The following is a 17487-nucleotide window of genomic DNA, read 5'->3' on the forward strand; positions in this document are numbered from 1 at the left end:
TGCAGCTCCCGATTGTCAAAAATGTTTCCTCGCAGCGAATACCCTCTTGAGATTACTAATGAGGAAGGGGGATGATATTATTTGATGCTGGGAGTAAATACTTAAAATGAGGAACGGGTTATTGTGGAGATATTTAATATCTCGGTTGTATTTCTTGTGTCTCAGGAGGTGATGAAGGGAGTGTGATAGCATCATAACTCTTCCTGGTTTATCTTCCACACAGTCTCCTCTGTGTACCCTTTGTCCAACTCATTTGTCTCTCTCATCCCATTGCTGCTCTTTGTCTGCCCCCCCCCCCTTTTTTATTTTATTTTTATTTTTATTTTTTGAAACTCCAGTTCCTAAAAGACATTGCTGCTTTTCCTGTCTTTTCATGATCACTTCCCTTCCCTGTCCCCTCGCCTCTTGATGCCCCCCCTTCTCCCCTGTTCCTTGTGTCCCCTGGCTCCCGGTCTGTCCCTCTTCCTTCAGAACTCAGATCAAATAGAGCAGGATGACAGATAACGCCACACTAATCCTCATGAACTCATGACGAACCACAGCAGCTCTCCCAATCTGGTCATTTCTTTTTCTCCCTCACCACCCCCGTGCTGTAAATTTAAAAAAGGCAGTGCTGCACGCTGTGTACACACACTGGGAGTATTGGAGCTTCGTATAGCTGCAGCAGCACATAAAGACTCACTTGGGAACGCATGCACGCACGTGCCTGCACACACGAATACGCACTCTCCCCTCCCAGATGTAAAGCTGTGTGGCCCTTCCTGCTGAGGGCTAGAGTATTTGTTTACCATTCCCTGTGAGTCGATTTTTCCTCTCCATCCCGCGCTGCCAAACACAAAAAAATAACTCCCGTCTCCATGGGATACGGCCACAAAAACAGTGCGAGGGGAGGCAGTCATCTGACAGAACAGCTGCTTTCAATTGCAAGCAGCTCCACTACTCTCCATTCAGTGTGTGTGTGTGTGTGAGAGAGAGAGTTAGCGTCAGCGCTCGCCTGCGTCAGCAGTGCTCCCCACCTGCCTTTAGTTACTGCTCCACTGGGTTCAGAGCTAACGCTAAGCTAGCACAGATGAGCTGTTTTCTCTCTTGGCTGCAGTGAGGCGGTGCAACAGCTCTGTTCGGGGTGTGAGAAGCTGTCTTCCATCTCGCCGCTTTTGAACTCAACTTTGAGTTGCCATGCAGGGATGAGCAAAAGCAATGTAGTGTCTGACAGATGTGTTTAGCGTCCGTTATTCGCATTTGGCATCAATATTTTTGTGTTTCTGACAAACTCCAACCCATTAAATCTGCTTTATTGTACTTGAAGCTGCACATTTATGAGCACTGAAACTAGAAAGCAAGAATCCAGTTGTTATTGAGGCTTCATTCCTTCCTAACTGACGGCGGTGCCTCTTTTGCTCCCTCTTCAGGTCGCCATGGGAAAGGAGGGACTTTCCCTCGCCAGTTCCAGTTGCCCAATCGCAGCAAGGATTATGGAGACCGTAAGAAAGCGGCTTTGCTAGAGCAATAACAACACCACTATTGTTGATTAAACAGATATGGCACTGTGTCTACGGGACAACACAGACAGATTCACACACCACTACCAGACCCTCCCATCTGGTCAGATATTTTATGCCTCCTCCTCACATTTACACCACTTTTTTTTCACTTTTTGCTATCTGGGTAGATTTGGTACATAAAGTGCTGGCTTGCTGTTCCAGGCAGCTGCTAGTAATTGCTTACTCAGAGGCTAACCTTGGCTAGCAATGATTTACGTTTCCCCGCGGTGAACTCGAACTTGTATAACAACACAGCGGCCTGCTTCCTGTCTGAGGGGAAGTAGGACGGAGTGGCGAGAGGCACTCTGCTGTGGCTGGCCAAGAACTCACTTTCTGCACAACACCTGTAACGTTCTTGAAAACAGTGTTGAAATCATTCACAGTGAAAACAAAAGATGCAGTGGCCTGTGTGTGTAAAGTCATTAATATGTCTATTTTCTTTATATATATATATATATATTTGTGTGTTTTCAGGTCGCAGGACACTTCCGCGCAGCTTTATGCCGCAGGAGAACCTGTTCCAGCTGGTTCCTTCCAGTCGCACACGCAGTTATAATGGAGACAGCACGCTGCAGTACAGCGACCTGCGCTCACTGGGCCGCACCGCTGACAAAAGCTGCCAGCGTGGGACAGCCAAGTGTAAGTAGTACCCTTAGGATACCTTCACCATGAACATATTTCTTATCATAAACTGCATTTCTTGGCCTTTGTTGTTGATATGTGTTGCACCTGTCTGGCTCCTGTGGATATTAAAAGACATTAATCCAGAGATGAATAAAGAAAGTTCAGACTTTTCGTCTGCATATCAAGAGTAGAGAGAGGCTGGGTTTCACACCTCAGTACATTTTACATAATCTCATAATATATATCTGTACATACATCCATATGTCCGCAGCATTTATGCAGTCGTAAACATGAACATGTGTGGGCTATTAAAAAAACAACGATAAAGACTTTCTCTCTTTTGTTACCCAATCAAAAATTCTCAAACTGAATTCTGGCATCAATGGGTTGTTTATTCGCAATCATAATTCATAATCCTGTTTACTTACTTCAGATATTTCCAAGTTTATATAGAAATTTTGCATGTTTTAGATTTTTCTGTTCAGACTTAGTTCTTTTATCATTATCATTTGAGCACTTGGGCTTCTTTTGTGAAGTGAAAATGGATATTTAGAGAAGTCAGGCCCTAAAATAGGTGTGGTATCGGTACCGAAACTCAGGCATCCCACATGTTTACATCATACTCAGCCCTTGTCGAAAAAGCATCCTGGGAACACCTCAAAATGTGAATTACAAAAGAAAAAAAAGAACTCACAAGGAAAGTAACCTGAAATTGAACACTGTGACTTAATTGTTCAAGCAGAAAACAGTCAAACAGTGTTGATATAAGAATAAAAATGGCTGTCAAACCTGTTTAAATCCTTCGTAGTAAGAGGTAGTAGGACTAATATACAGTAATACTGTATGTCACAGCAGGCAGAATTCCCCTCTCATCATCCATCCACATGCTCACTAATCACATCTGTCCTCATTCAGTCCACACGACGCGTTGCCCAGAACGTGTCTTTGTCAGGAAACAGTCTGTGGTTGACGTGTAAGTCTCCGGTGTCTTTCTCACCCGCACGAGACCAAACTGTCTAACCCGGCCACAAAGAAGCCTGTTAATACCAAAACAAAGTCTCAGAGTCTGGGCCTGTGAAGATGAGAGTAGTCGAGATGCTCTCTCTGAAATCGTGGTTTCACTCAGCTATCAGGGGTTTCCCCGTCTGAGAGGGTCTGCAGTGGGAATCATTTAACGACCCTGCGGTGGATTTGTGACGTCTGGTCTTGGTGAGGTTGCTGTGCGAGCTACAGTCTGGCATGCTTCAGTGTTTTCTCAAATCAGTATATCACAGTGGATCTGTCTGCCTCTGGGGGCTTAGCGAGCAAATGAATTACGGGAGGGTTTTCATCATGCGGTGTCTTGTTCCTGCAGCGCCGCGGGCGCCAGTCAACTGGCGACAAGGAAAGCTGCTGGGGCGCGGGGCGTTCGGGGAAGTCTACCTCTGCTACGACGCCGACACAGGCCGCGAGCTGGCCGCCAAGCAGGTGCCCTTCGACACCGACTGTCAAGAAACCAGCAAGGTGAGCGAGTTCACCTCAGACCTGTTTGGAACAAGTCACAGACTTCGGGGAAAACACAGTGATGTTATGATTCAAGAAGCTATATATTTGAATTGATCTATGCTTTTCATAACTCTTTTTGCTGTAGGAGGTGAATGCTTTGGAGTGTGAGATTCAGCTGCTGAAGAATCTGCATCATGAGCGGATTGTACAGTACTATGGTTGTCTTCGGGACCTTGAGCAGCAGAAACTCACCATTTTTGTGGAGTTTATGCCCGGGGTGCGTATTCTGCAGAGCATTTCATTTGAACACTGTTAAACTTTTATCAGTCACATGTAGTAGAACAGTGAGGCAAACAGTCCCGAAGTTTGATTTCGATACAATGAGGATAAAAAGTGTTAGAATGTCATGTTTTGACTTGTTATGGCTGCAGCGGTCGGTACACAGACGTTGAAAGACACGCATCAATTCAAACCCATGCCGGCTACTTCTGCTTCGAAATGTCACCAGTCGTCAACAAACATGTCTTCAGTGGTTGATGTCAGCAGAATAGCTCGGTTTATGAGATCATTTTCTCACTAAATGAGCGCCTTAATGAGACACTGTCGCCTGTGGACCCTGTCCGTGAGCCTGGTTTTAATATTTCCTGGGCTGTTTTTTTTCCCCCTGAGCGTCTTCGTCACACATTGTCTGGAAATTGGAAATGTTTATGTTTCAGTGTAGTTTTCTGGCAGAGGCAGACGGGGGAGACGACAAAGCCAAGTATGCGTGTGACTGGCTCTGCACCGCTGTGGTTGACCGATAACACTTTAGTCGCCCCACGGGGGACGAGGGCAAGTGTCCCTCTGAGAGTCACAGGGCCGTCGAGGTTTCAGCTGAGAGTGAAGAGGGAGAAGTTTTGTTTGCACTGTGCGAGTCCGGCACTGCGTCCCAGGTGTTACTGGATCACATCTTTTTCTGCTGTGATTTCCGCGTGAAGAACTGAAAACAGGAAATGAAAAGAAATGCAGGACATCGGAGGTGTTTGGAATCAAAATCTGTCGGCACATTGTGTTCATACACTTGGCTCCGGGGCCATTTTCGCAGTAAAACCAAATAAATCTGCTTCAACTGGAAACATATGTTGGTATGCATATGTTCCCTAAAAACAGGCGGACACTGAACCATTTTATATGTCCATCAAACACATCCTTCCTACGCAGATCTTCGACCATTTTACAAACTACAGCTGTGGCAATATTAGTTTACGGCCAATATAAAGACCGCGAATGCGTTTCTTGACCTTCCACTCATTCTCTCGCTTCCCTTTCTGTGTGTGTCTCTCTCTCTTTCTGTCTCTCCAGGGCTCAATAAAGGACCAGCTAAAAGCCTATGGCGCCCTGACAGAGAAGGTGACAAGGAGATACACCCGGCAGATCCTCCAAGGAGTCTCCTACCTGCACAGCAACATGATTGTACACAGAGACATCAAAGGTAACAGAAACAAGCAAGCCGGCGAAGGTCAGATCGCGCTTTAATTGGATTTCAAACCAGTGAATACACACACACACACACACTTGAGACGCAGACTTTGCCGACCGAGTGTAAACAGTCTTTCCTTACGGTTCACATTGCAGCAACTGTTGCTGAGAAAAGTCCCGGTTCATTCATTTTATTCTGGTTGACGTTTCCTCATGTGGTTACTCACCGTCTACAGAAGGAGCCTGGAAAAAAAAAAGTGCTATTTTGAACTCCCCTTTGAGATATATTAGGCTTCATGCTGGTGAAAATCGGCCGGTCTAAAAATGTCCAACACCGGATGGAAAGGCTTTAGTTTGGCTGCCCGTACAGCTGTGGCCAAGAAGGGTGAAATGTACCGTCTGGTGGGGAAAAAAAAGATAGTACGCAGGCAGGCCCGATGAGAGTATATACGTGGGTGGGATTTTCCATTAAAAATGCTCTTCATGTGTAATATACGGTGTGTGTGCTCATCTCACCACACAAGAGCTCTTCTGTATGCAGGAAAAGAGCTGTCAGCACACGGGGGTTTTCGGATAGAGCTTGGCATCGCAGCCGTGACATTAGACTGTAAAGTGTCTGTGAATTTAATGTTCCAAGGAGCCGTGTAAAGCTTTAACATGATTCATTGGAGAGTCCCACGTTCTCAAAACCAACGTACAGGCAGTGGAAACAGCTTAAAGAAGCGAGAAGAGTACAGGTCACCTATTTAGCCTCTCAATCTCTTCTCTGCAGCCCGCCACCCTACAGTAGGTGTGGCGAGCGAGTGACGTGTACGTTAGTCACTGATCAAACAGGCGGAGTGCCTGAAGGAAATGGGACAGACGCGGCTACATGTCGGAAAATGACTAAAGGAGGAGGAGGCCGGGTGTTGGGGTTCGATCCACGTGGAGCAGTATATAGATCAATATTTCATCTCCTGATTTGCGTAAACCAACGAGGCCTTTCTCCAATGTGATGAAAGTCTTTGTGGAGTTGAGTCAGTGTGGTTTTCGTTGTAAAAAAAACTGCTAAAAGATATTCCTTGACATTTTTTAAATAAGTCTGCCGGCGCTCTGTCACCACAGACTTGTCGAGCCATAGGAAAAGTTGACTTTTCCCCCCTAAGGTTGTTCAGGCAGTTGAAGTGCTGGCACATGCACCACATTCATTGAACCTCTAAACTGTCAAAGTATCCCTTAAAGGATATTGACAGTCCTCGGGAGACCCCTTGAAAAACTCTGCGCTCATGTTGTTTCGTTCCACCAGGTGCTAACATCCTGAGAGACTCCTCGGGGAACGTGAAGCTGGGAGACTTCGGAGCCAGCAAACGTATCCAGACCATCTGCATGTCTGGTACAGGAATCAAGTCCGTCACTGGCACCCCCTACTGGATGAGCCCGGAAGTCATCAACGGGGAGGGCTATGGCCGCAAGGCTGATGTATGGTAAGGAATCGCATCAGACGGAGCTGTAATGAGGCCCAGAGGGGATATTACACTGCTGCAGCACAAAAAAACATTTATTACAAGCAGAAAAATACAGTCGCAATAAAGTGACCTGAAGAAACGGGTGGTGAAGCAATACATGCAGTAATACATGTAGCACTCACCAAGACATGAATAATATCTTGAATGAGAATTATAAAACTGGAATATTAATTTGTGTTGGTGGATAAATCAACATGAAAACATGTCAAATGGAATGAAATGCAGTAAATACCACATCTGTAAAGTTTATGGTGAGATTATGTTCTGCACCCGGGACACTAACACCATGATTATGACGACTGCTACTACAAAATGTGAAATAATTATGACCATGTTGTATATTTATTGATGCATTCGAGTACATGTGAACTAAACTTTGATGCGTCTGTGATTAAATAAGATGTTCTGACAATCGGCCAACTCTGCTGGATGTTGTTTGTCCTCAGGAGCGTCGCCTGCACTGTTGTGGAAATGCTGACCCGGAAACCTCCGTGGGCGGAGTACGAGGCCATGGCAGCCATTTTTAAGATTGCCACCCAGCCTACGAAGCCCATTCTTCCAGAGGGCGTGTCCGACGCGAGCAGGGACTTCCTGCGGCAGGTGTTCGTGGAGGAGAAGTGGCGGCCCACTGCAGACGTGCTGCTCAGCCACCCGTTCGTCCAGGGCTGCTTCTGAGGCCCGCGGACCCCCCCTTTCCCCTCCCCTGCCTGCGAGGCCTCTCTGCACCTCACCTCCCCTCCTCGCCTGCCCGCCCCCATCCCCTGGGACCCCCACCGTCCCCTCTTCTCCCCCGTCACCAGGACTCAGCATCACTCCAACATCCTACCCTGCCATCTTATCACCAGTGTCTGCCTTGTCAGGAACCCCCTGCATCTCTCACCAACGAGCTCAACCCGGATTACTCACTGAGAGGCCAGGTTGACTGCTGTCAGACCCCCTGAGTCCTCCGAGGCGTCGCGGTGTTTGGCCCCGGGAGGGGGACTGAGGAGAAAGCACTTAGCAGTCTCACAAGCTGCAGACTGCTGTCCTTTTAACAAGAGCAGGAAGAGTGACGTGAGAGAGCAGTGACTTCTCGACATTTCTGGGCCTTTACACTCATTTACTGCCGCGGAACAGGGTCTAGGTTTGGCCGGACGCTATGCGATCGTGACATTGATCACATCTGACAGTACTGTAAGTTAGACATCAGCCTCCGTTAGCTGTGTGAAATCAAGATGGTAAATATTTTTATATGACATACAATAACACATATAAAGTCATCTCAGCCGATGACTTTTCTATTATCACCTAAAAACATGTAAACATATTGTTGTCAACGCCTTACAATAAGAGTTTGTAAGTTAGAATGTCTTTTTTTTTTTTTACATCTTAGAGGGTGACATTACCCTAACCCTTTCATGGCACTCAGAACCCCATTTAGAAGGAATGCCAGTGTTGCACTTTTGATATCATGCATTGAAATGTTTCCAACATGCAGGATAATCAACTGAGATATTTTTCTATTTGAAACATTTTTTTTAATATAATTTCATAAAGGAGAGTTGTGTGGTATAAAATGGAAAAAAAAAAAGAACCAAACTTTTTGCATCAGTGTGCAATGTCTATTAAGCAATACCAACACTACTGTTGGAGTCTGTGACATCCATTCCAGCTTCCCGCGCAGTGAGCCTTGAGTCCATCGGAGAAAAAAAAGTGGCCAAAGAAAAGTTGCAGAAACTTCTGGCTGAGTTAATTGTGCAGTATTAGTCATGTTGGTGTCGTCACCTCAGAGCCCTATAGCCTTTTCTATGTTACGGCAGCTTCGTGCACAGTAGGCTTGCACAGACCAAATCGGATGCATTGACGTCACATTGTGTTAGTATGAAAAGTTGTGGAATTCGATGGAAGTAAACGTCTCGTTTACATTTTAGTTGTAACTTCAGAATGAATCCAGTCACCCCCATGCCTTTACTTTGCTTTCCACACCATATGAACGGGTCACGTAATGACCACCTGACAGCACAGCACTCTCTGTGTGATGTCGTGTGTGAGATAATATTACAAGTCGCCAAAAAAAGGGTCACGGTGGAATTACAGAGCTAAATGCTGTATTCTCTAAAACGGCGATGAGATGAAGCCCTAACTGGGGATTTTGATGTTTGAGGTGTCCTGGCTAGCTGTAATGCAGTGGCACTTAAAGAATGATCAAATCTTTTTTTGACAACTTGTCAGTGCCTTACCCGAGTCTGCTTATAAACACAAATGTTCACTGCGAAAGCAGGATCTTAATAAGGCGAGCAGCTGTTCAGTAGAGAGCACACACAGGATTTGCTGAAGTTCTTTTATATGGAAAAAAAAAAAAGATTATACTGTAAATACATATTGTTCTGCACTTTTGTATGAAATTTCTTTACATTATATACAAATCTATTTGATGAAATAGCTACGTTATACAGTAGACTGTACTGTGATTTAGACAGGAGTATGTATAATTGTCTCTTGTAGGAAAAGGCTGGGAGGCTTTCGATTGGGACAGAGTTTGTTTTGTCTTAATGACAAAGCCTTGAAACATGAAATGTATCAAGTCATCGATCTTTTGTACATTTAACTTAATAAATCCAAGGTCTAAGACTATTTTCCCGTGTGATTTTATTGTGTTGTTTGTGATCGTAATGCCCTAGAAAGTCTTTGTTGCAGATTTATCCACTCTTATATTTTCTTCGGAGCTAATACCTATTTTTTGGCACTACATTATCTGATGTATACATTCTTAAACAATATAAAATCCAATAAAAAAATGTGTTTCAATTCTCTCCTAAAAAAAGACAATTATTGATCCTTTTTTAGCTCCTAATTTAATTGATTTATTAATGTAGATGCCACTAATGCTTCAAAATCACTTTTTCCAATTGCCTTTTCTTTCTTTCTTTTAAATTTCATATGGACAATAACAATTTAAATTGATAATAAAATGGATTGGATTTCATTTACACTCACTGGCCACTTTATTAGTTACAACCAACAGTCAATACAACAGCTCTGCTATGAATTATGGGTGGTGCTGTACTGAAGTTTATTGTATTGAATAATTAATATTCACTTCATGTAAAAAAAAGTATATAATTGAGGGGAACCTGCCAGCTGAACTGTACAGGAACTGCACAGATTATGTTTTTAAGGAACAGTTCCTGCCTTTTATCCCCTAGCTTTGTAAGACAAAATTACATTTCCAGTCAGTCAGCCATACTGGAGAATGTTGACATCAACATGTAACATTACGACTTCTAGTTGAATTTTCCAAAATAAAAGACGCCATTTTCCAAAACTGACAAGAAAATACATCGGTTTACTTTTAGTGTCCCTGAAACAGCAATTTAGATTTCAGGTTGTGTGTTTTTAGCTTCAGCTGGCATGGTGTCGTTGTGTGGTCACATTTTTAATTCTAAAACAGTTTGCTCAAATAATTAAATTAACTGTTTTTAAGTGTTTGCTACAATTAGGCCGAGGTCCCTTTTCCTCAGAGATGATAGTATTTCCCATACTTTGTGCTCTCTACATGCAGGTAACTGAACAACTGTTCGTTGACTGGTCTTCCTGTATAAATCCTCAATTCGTGTGTATTCTACTGCTTTATTTATGTTGCTGAATATCTCCACAGTCTGGATCTGTCTTTGTTATAGACTTAAAAACCCATAATCTCTTTACAAGATTTAAAAATGATCATGAACTTGTGTATTATATTGTTGTTACACATACACTTGGTACGGATCTTGTCCTCAGCTTTCTAGGATTTAGTTGATTCAGTTGTAACAGGATCAGGACACGCCTGAGCTTATAGAAGGTTATGTTGATGTTAACAGGGGTCCGGCACACACTGTTGCCATCATTCTTTCAGGTCAGTGAGGGGGAAGTTGCTAGCTCTCTACCCAGGATGCAGCTTGCATGGTCTGGGACTTACTTTGTGTGTATGTGTTTGTGACAGCAACCTGGTGGTGAGACGGGGTAAGCCAGAGGAGGTAGTTGCAGACCTCATCAAGGAACTGGGCTCTGTACAAGAGGTAGTTTCAAACATTCCTTCTCTTAATAAAATAATCACGTTTTAATTACATCCGCTAGCGATTTTGACAGTTGTTACCACATGCACTCATGTTCCAGGTGACCTCGGAAGAACTGCATGTGGAGAAACGAGTGAAGGATGTCTGTGCACAGATGAAGGTGAAAGTTCACACCTGCTGGGGGTCGACACTGTACCACAGAGATGATCTTCCATTTCACAACATGTCCAGGTGAGGGAGAGGATATGGCTCGCCTGGGACAAAGCATCCATGTTCTTGCTGAACGTCCTGTTTTTGACTCTGGCAGTTTTTTTTTTGTGGGAAATGCAGATTAAGAGCATTTCTTCCTGGTTTGTTAGGCTGCCTGATGTGTACACTCAGTTCAGGAAGGCATGAGACCCAGAGCAAGGTGAGGCCTCTGTTCCCAACCCCTGAGCGGCGAAGGCCGCTCCCCCAAGGGTTGGAGGAAGGAGCCATTCCAACAGCAACCTGGAACAGACGGGTGACTAATGTCTTATCTGCTCTATCCAAATAGGATAAATTCATACAATCTTGCACTTTCCCTTTAGTGTCTTGGTGTTCTGTGAACTTGCTGAAAGGTCTATCAGTATCGATATATCCCTGTGTATTTATTTTATGTGCTTATTAAATTGACTTTTGCATAAATGTCTGTACATGCTGCTGGCAGTAAGGAGGCACAAATTGCTCATTTTATGCAGTGCCTCTATTAAGTCAATCGACACTGCTGCTACTTTCTGAATCCAATAGGCAGACTGCTGAGCGCAGATTTCCTCATTAAGTGCCGGCGAGCGAGCAGACCGGCTGGATTTCCATGTACATTATTACGCTTTTATGGTTCTGCGTGTCTTAATGCACATCGGGGACAGTTTAACCAGCAGTATGAGAGGGAGCGAACAGCCAATCAGAGCACATATTGGTGAGTCTGGAGATAAGTGAGATACAAAACAGTAGAAAATACTTTCAGGATCATTTTTGAACTTTTGTGGAGGGATTACTTCAAGTTTGTAGGCGTCAAGTACGGAAACAGACTGTTTCAGATCAAAGGTCAAATTAGCAAATGTTTTCAATATTCTTTTTTTTTTTTTTAAACCTTCATTACATTCATTTTTTATGAATGAATGTAAATCTCACGGTAATTTCATCTCAGGACTTCAAGAAAAATCTGTGCCATGGAAAAAGGACATGGGGCTGTTCAATGCTTGGAAAGGTTTGCACCATTTTTCCTCTTGAGTTCACAAAATGTAAAATCAAGTGTTGTCTTTAAAGAGGCGCATAGAAAGTGTATGTTCCAAACATTGACTGTGATGTCTGCAGCAACTATGGCAACTGGCTGTACAGCGCTGGCATAGGAAATGACCCCAGAGAGAACCGGAAGTTCAACATGATCAAGCAAGGCCTCGACTACGACAACAATGTATGTTTGAGAAGATGCATGCATTTTTTGTTTCATTTCCCTTTTGACTTTTTTTGCTTTGCAGCTTGCCATTGTTGGAGATTTCAGTCACTGATGGGTGTTTTTGGTTAAACGTGCGTCCGCTATGTGCGTCAGTGGGTTCCTGAGCTGCAGGGGATCAGGGGAGCTGACGTGCACGCGCCCTGGACCCTCAGCACCGCTTCGCTGTCGCACACTCATGTGACCCTCGGTGAGACCTACCCCACCCCCATCGTGATGGCGCCTGAATGGAGCAGACACGTTCACAAGAAACCGGTGAATGCTTGAGAAAAGGGAAGTGGATAGATATACTCACATGAGCCATTTTTCTGCAGAACGAGTACTTTTACTTTTGATACTTAAGTACAAGTTAATTATCAGCAACATTTAATTACTGAAGTATGATTTTTAATGCAGTACTTTACTTGTAATGGCGTATTTATACATAAGTAAAGGCTCAGAGTATGTATTCCACCTCTGGCAAACAAGAATACTTCATGGTTGAAACAGGAAATGTTGCCTTTTAAAACATCACAGTAAAGGCAAATGTTTGTTTTCCTGTTTTCGTCAGAGTGGCACGGGGCCTTCGCCGAGAGGAAAGAAGAGTCCATCTCACACTTCCAACCAACATCAGGACCGAGGCATTGATTTCTATTTCTCCAGAAGCAAAAAGCTGTGAAAGCAAACACTGAACACGTGGACGGATGCTCAGAGGATGGAAGCTCCAGTGATGCAAACTTGGGACTTGCTGTAAAATCTGTGTTGTGCACACGGTCATGTTGATTGAGGGAAGTTGTCTGATTGGCATTTGAGGAAATGCATGTTCTGCTGGAACATGTCTGATCCACCCACAGGCCATCAGTTCTTGGAAAAAAAATGGCCCCATAAAGCGCCTTTTATGGACTTGTTTCCTGTTAGACTGCAGGAACTGATAAAGCTGCAATGTGGTTTTTAGTTTGATGCAGTGGAACATTTATCTGCTGATGTTTTGTGCAGTTTTTTTTTTCTTGCTCTCTTTTTATGTCTGTTTGGTGATACAGTTTATTTTTATTCATTGACAGAGGTAGCCTATATGTGGCGGTTATCAAATAAAATTGCTAAATGAAGAGATTTTGTTCTGCAATGAATTTTTATCACACATGATTCAAAGAAGGAGGTAGAGTCGATCTGTCTGTCACTGTTATAAATCCAAGAAAAGGGAACAGAAACTATTTCCAGTGGACATTTTCCACCGACATGTTCCTTTACTTCCCTCTATTGCACGCCATTTCACTCAACAATAATACACATATGTATTTAGTTTTCGGTCACTAAAGCGGTAACACCAAAATAAAAACTAGTCTTGTGCAAGCGCGCTTTTTGGACACTGTGAAGGTAAACAGTAACTCTCCTCCCCCGCGTGACGCAGCGCGCACTGTTTTGCATCACTTCCTCGTGCTCTCACCAACAGGTAGGCTGTTGGCGGCCGGACTTAGAACGTCATATCACGCTGTGTTTTCGTTACAATGTCTCCGTGTTTTGTGTTTTAACTAAAGCATTCGTCTCCGGGAAAACGTTCGACCATGGCTTGCGTCGATTCCGAATTTGATTTGTGGACGATTCCTCCCGTTGCGCTTAACATGAGTGTGCGGAAAAAGTTGGGACTATACCTGAACCCCAGAAACGCAGTGGCCGCGGACTGGATGACCGTGGCAGAGGCCATGGGCTTCAATTACCTGGAGATAAAGAACTACGAGGTGTCAAAAAGTCCCACCGAGTCCGTCTTGGAGGACTGGCCGGCCCGCTCCACTGACGCGACGGTCGGGAAGCTGCTGGCGATCCTGGAGGAGGTGGAGAGGAGAGACATCGTGGAGGATCTCCGTCCTCTGATGGGTGCGTTGGTGACATTTGGATTTTGGTTTTAAATGCGTGTATCATGGGCACAAGTACCAGACATAAGAGGTACAAACTTATAGTATTAGCTTGTTTTTTTACCGCCCGTCCTGCCCCTAGAGCTACTTCAGGAAGTGATTCACATGCTTGAACTTTCATATTGCAAAATCGACTAACACAATAATTCTGAATGTATGAGTGTGCATGTGCAGGACAACTCCAATGTATCTATATTTCACCAGTATTACAACACATTTGTGCTAAAAAAAACCTTTCTATGACATCTGGCCCAATTTATTGGACGCAAACTTGTGCGTGCGTGTCTCTGCGTGTGTGTATGTGTGCTGTGATTAACATGCACGTCTTTCTTCGTCCCAGATGAGGATGTCAGGAAGTATTGTGAGAACCAGAAGAAGAATGCTACACCCCCTCTTCAGGACCCAAAGGTGGACAGCTGTGACCCTCGCACCCCGGAGAGGATTGGTCTCACCCTGGAGGACGACCCTGACGGTCAGTATATGAGCTTTGTATTTTTGTTTGCATCAAGAAAAACGAATACAAACCAGAAAACTGCTGTGCAACACTCACATTAATTCAACTGATCTGTGCTTCTCAAGTTGCATGACACTGTTGCCTCAGTAGAGCTGCCTTTTAGGCTCGATAGGATGAATACAATTTTTTTTTTTACACTCCAATCTATTGTTGTAATATTGTACTTTAACTCCACTACATTCATCTCACAGCTGGAGTTGCTAGGTACTTCGCAGATTATTTTCAAAAAAACATAATCAGACAAAATATGACGAAAGGCCCAAAAGTATATCACCAACTGCAACAGTAAAATGCTGATTACACGTTAATACATCTGTAATAATAGTTGAATAATGTTATAACACTCTAAATGAGGCCATTTGGGATAATGACGAAATGTTTCTGATAAAATGTGAATAAGTAAGTGCGTTTAGATGACATCGTATTCATACTTTTGCTCAAGTAAACGATTTGCCTACTTCTTCCACCACTCGTAATAAGAAAACAGTGTTGTGTTACAGTCAGCTACACTTTAAGCGGTGATGTTATGATCAATGTATAAACTACAAGGTTGTTTACATATGTCGTGCCTGACTTGTTAGAGGGCTTATGAGTATGCATAAATGCAAGGTGAAAAGTGAAAATGAAATAGACACCTTCAATAATTAGAATGACTTTAGGTTGCAAACAATCAAAAGTTTCTAATGTTTAAAAACGCTACCTGTCTTGTGCTTCAGGACAAGTCTTCATGACCCCCTAAATGTCATGTGGGGGCGAAGATATTATAAATGTGTGACATTGCGATGCAATTATCACAGCACTTACATCACCTCAAGTCAGATTCAAGATGGTGATAGCAGCATCATCTTCTGTGGTCAGGCATTGCACAGTAGACGCTTTCAGCACACGTCTTCTGATCCTAATCTCACTAATCACTCACGGCTGCACGGCTGCATCGTCCGCTGCTCATGTTTTGCTTTCTGGTGATTAAATATGTGTTGTTGAATTGAATCTGACTGAATTGAATCCAGGTGCTCCTGAGAGGTTTGATGCCTTCATCTGCTACTGCCAGAAGGACTTTCAGTTTGTCTGCGAGATGATCCGCGAGCTGGAACAGACCCAGTACAAGCTGAAGCTGTGCGTGTTCGACCGAGATGTCCTCCCCGGCTCCTGTGTGTGGACCATCACCAGTGAGCTCATTGAGAAGAGGTGGGATATGGACACGCGCTGACCGTGTTTGCTCTGGTTATCTGGCCAGTTCAAACAAACGGGGAGGCCAAAGCACGCTCCCTTTTTGCGATGCAACGCAGACTTCTGTGTGCCAGCAGCGATATAAACCAGGCCTGCTGCTGCTGCTGCTCATTAACAGTTAACACAATATATTCTACCTTCTATATGGCTCCGTTAATAATCTGTATGGGGGGGGCGGGGAGAAACATTTTTTAATTGAAAGTTGTATACAAAAGACGTGAAAGTTTCAGTTACAGCAGAAAGCTAAACTTTCCTAATGACGGTTTCATTTTGGCTTTAGATGTAGAATGCCACCAGAGAGCAAGAAATCAAAGTTTTCCGTCGTAAAATCTCCCTCATTTCTATATTGGCTATTCTGTGACCGTCTGTGCAGGTGTAAGAAGATGGTGGTGGTGATCTCTGATGAATACCTCGACAGCGATGCCTGTGACTTTCAGACCAAGTTTGCTCTCAGTCTCTGTCCCGGTAAGTTGCTTTTATGTTATGTCTAACAGCTCCCTTTTTATCCGACATACAGTATGCCTGCGCATGTATGTAACTTGCTTTTTTCCTTCTTTCTTCTGTTTCAGGAGCTCAAGATAAACGGCTTATTCCAGTGATATACAAGCCCATGACAAGGCCGTTCCCCAGCATCTTACGCTATCTCACCATATGCGACTACACTCGGCCCTGCACTCAGGCCTGGTTCTGGATACGGCTGGCGAAAGCTCTCTCGCAGCCATAACCATGGACCAGGCAGTAAATTGTGTTTAAAGGTCGGGATAAGGTTTGGATAATGACCAAACATCACAGGTCAAAGTACATACTATTGCTTGTGATCCAGGTCCTGCTGGTTTCTGAACAAATACTGAGTTGATACGACATACAGTATATTATGGTGGACACTATTTGTGTTTCCTATGAAGATGAAATAGTGATTTCTGGATATTGTCACTATGAAACTCAAGCTGCACACGGATACCAAATATCAGCAAAGTTCTCACTGCACAAAGCCATGATTTTATTTCAAGAGGAAGTTGTGCCTGTCGCTGTTTTGTATTTATTGGCTAACAGGATGTGTTTGTTTTCGGGGTAGTCTGCACTAAATGCTCTATGATAGCGTTGTGTTTTTTTAGGTTTTTTTTGCGCTGGCCACTTCCTCTTGTGAGTCAACTTCTAGGTGAGATTGGAGCCTAAGAGGAAGAGATGTTGTGATTGTGATTCTTCCACTTGTTAAATTTTACTGACTGCCTTTCTCGCTTTCTCCGTCTGTCTCGATGATGTCTTTACACTTGATTTCGTACTTTTGATATGGTCTTTTCAGAACAGTTCATTAAAATGAATTCATTCTACATTGAATAAATGGTCTGAATATTATTTCCTCAAAATAATTTTAACACATTTTTCAAGGGCATTTTACTTTTATGTAAAAAAAAAAAAAAGCATTTTGTTCTGTTACAAAAGCACAATATGTTCTGATGTTCTCCAGCATGTGTCGCGATTGTGCAAGTCCTGCATGTTATAAAATTAACCAACAGAGGTGTCGCTAATTGAATGCTGTAAAAAAGACTCGTTTTACAGTTAACACATGATCATCCAATCACAGAGCAGTGTATTTGTGTCCTGTCCAATCAGAGGACAGGATGTCTCTCTTATAGTGAGACATTTTTGGCCCTGAGTATAGCTTGTCAGGTAGAACTTCCCAACCTATTTAATGACTAAACGTGCCCAAATGAATGAAATTGTTCTGGGTG

At 43.6% G+C, this 17487-nt stretch overlaps 3 protein-coding genes across 4 annotated transcripts in view; all 3 read left to right on the forward strand.

Moving 5' to 3' along the window:
- map3k22 (mitogen-activated protein kinase kinase kinase 22) overlaps nucleotides 1-9226 on the forward strand; it is a 36628-nt gene extending 27402 nt beyond the window's left edge. For both annotated transcript variants that reach the window (XM_079292499.1, XM_079292500.1), the window contains exons 12-18: nucleotides 1410-1481; nucleotides 2016-2180; nucleotides 3520-3668; nucleotides 3796-3927; nucleotides 4992-5121; nucleotides 6394-6571; nucleotides 7060-9226. In XM_079292499.1, the coding sequence (XP_079148625.1) occupies nucleotides 1410-1481; nucleotides 2016-2180; nucleotides 3520-3668; nucleotides 3796-3927; nucleotides 4992-5121; nucleotides 6394-6571; nucleotides 7060-7288 (1055 nt within the window). In that variant the 3' untranslated portion in view covers nucleotides 7289-9226. The remainder of the gene's footprint in view (nucleotides 1-1409; nucleotides 1482-2015; nucleotides 2181-3519; nucleotides 3669-3795; nucleotides 3928-4991; nucleotides 5122-6393; nucleotides 6572-7059) is intronic.
- Nucleotides 8362-12881, forward strand: cry-dash (cryptochrome DASH; the record flags this gene model as incomplete). The annotated part of the gene is given in 13 exon segments (XM_079292362.1): nucleotides 8362-8423; nucleotides 10575-10650; nucleotides 10721-10878; nucleotides 11007-11039; nucleotides 11041-11129; nucleotides 11132-11149; nucleotides 11416-11584; nucleotides 11633-11712; nucleotides 11816-11880; nucleotides 11883-11958; nucleotides 11961-12082; nucleotides 12200-12376; nucleotides 12672-12881. Coding segments are annotated over 13 exon segments (1233 nt in total). The 3' UTR covers nucleotides 12780-12881.
- A 666-nt stretch (nucleotides 12882-13547) lies between these two features.
- On the forward strand, nucleotides 13548-17085 carry myd88 (MYD88 innate immune signal transduction adaptor). Its single transcript, XM_079292031.1, has 5 exons — nucleotides 13548-13972; nucleotides 14351-14482; nucleotides 15535-15712; nucleotides 16128-16219; nucleotides 16324-17085. The coding sequence occupies exons 1-5, from the start codon at nucleotides 13663-13665 to the stop codon at nucleotides 16476-16478; spliced, it is 867 nt and encodes a 288-aa protein (XP_079148157.1). The 5' UTR covers nucleotides 13548-13662; the 3' UTR covers nucleotides 16479-17085.
- The last annotated feature ends 402 nt before the right edge of the window (nucleotides 17086-17487 follow it).

The sequence above is a fragment of the Melanostigma gelatinosum genome, assembly GCF_949748355.1.
Source record: "Melanostigma gelatinosum genome assembly, chromosome: 20".
NCBI lineage: Eukaryota > Metazoa > Chordata > Actinopteri > Perciformes > Zoarcidae > Melanostigma > Melanostigma gelatinosum.

Excerpts from the sequence above, each read along its gene's own strand:
- myd88 (XM_079292031.1), top strand. The coding sequence starts at position 13,663 with ATGGCTTGCGTCGATTCCGAATTTGATTTGTGGACGATTCCTCCCGTT. Across the intron at positions 13,973-14,350 it reads GGATCTCCGTCCTCTGATGG|ATGAGGATGTCAGGAAGTAT; the intron begins GTGCGTTGGTGA and ends TCTTCGTCCCAG. Across the intron at positions 15,713-16,127 it reads AGTGAGCTCATTGAGAAGAG|GTGTAAGAAGATGGTGGTGG; the intron begins GTGGGATATGGA and ends CCGTCTGTGCAG.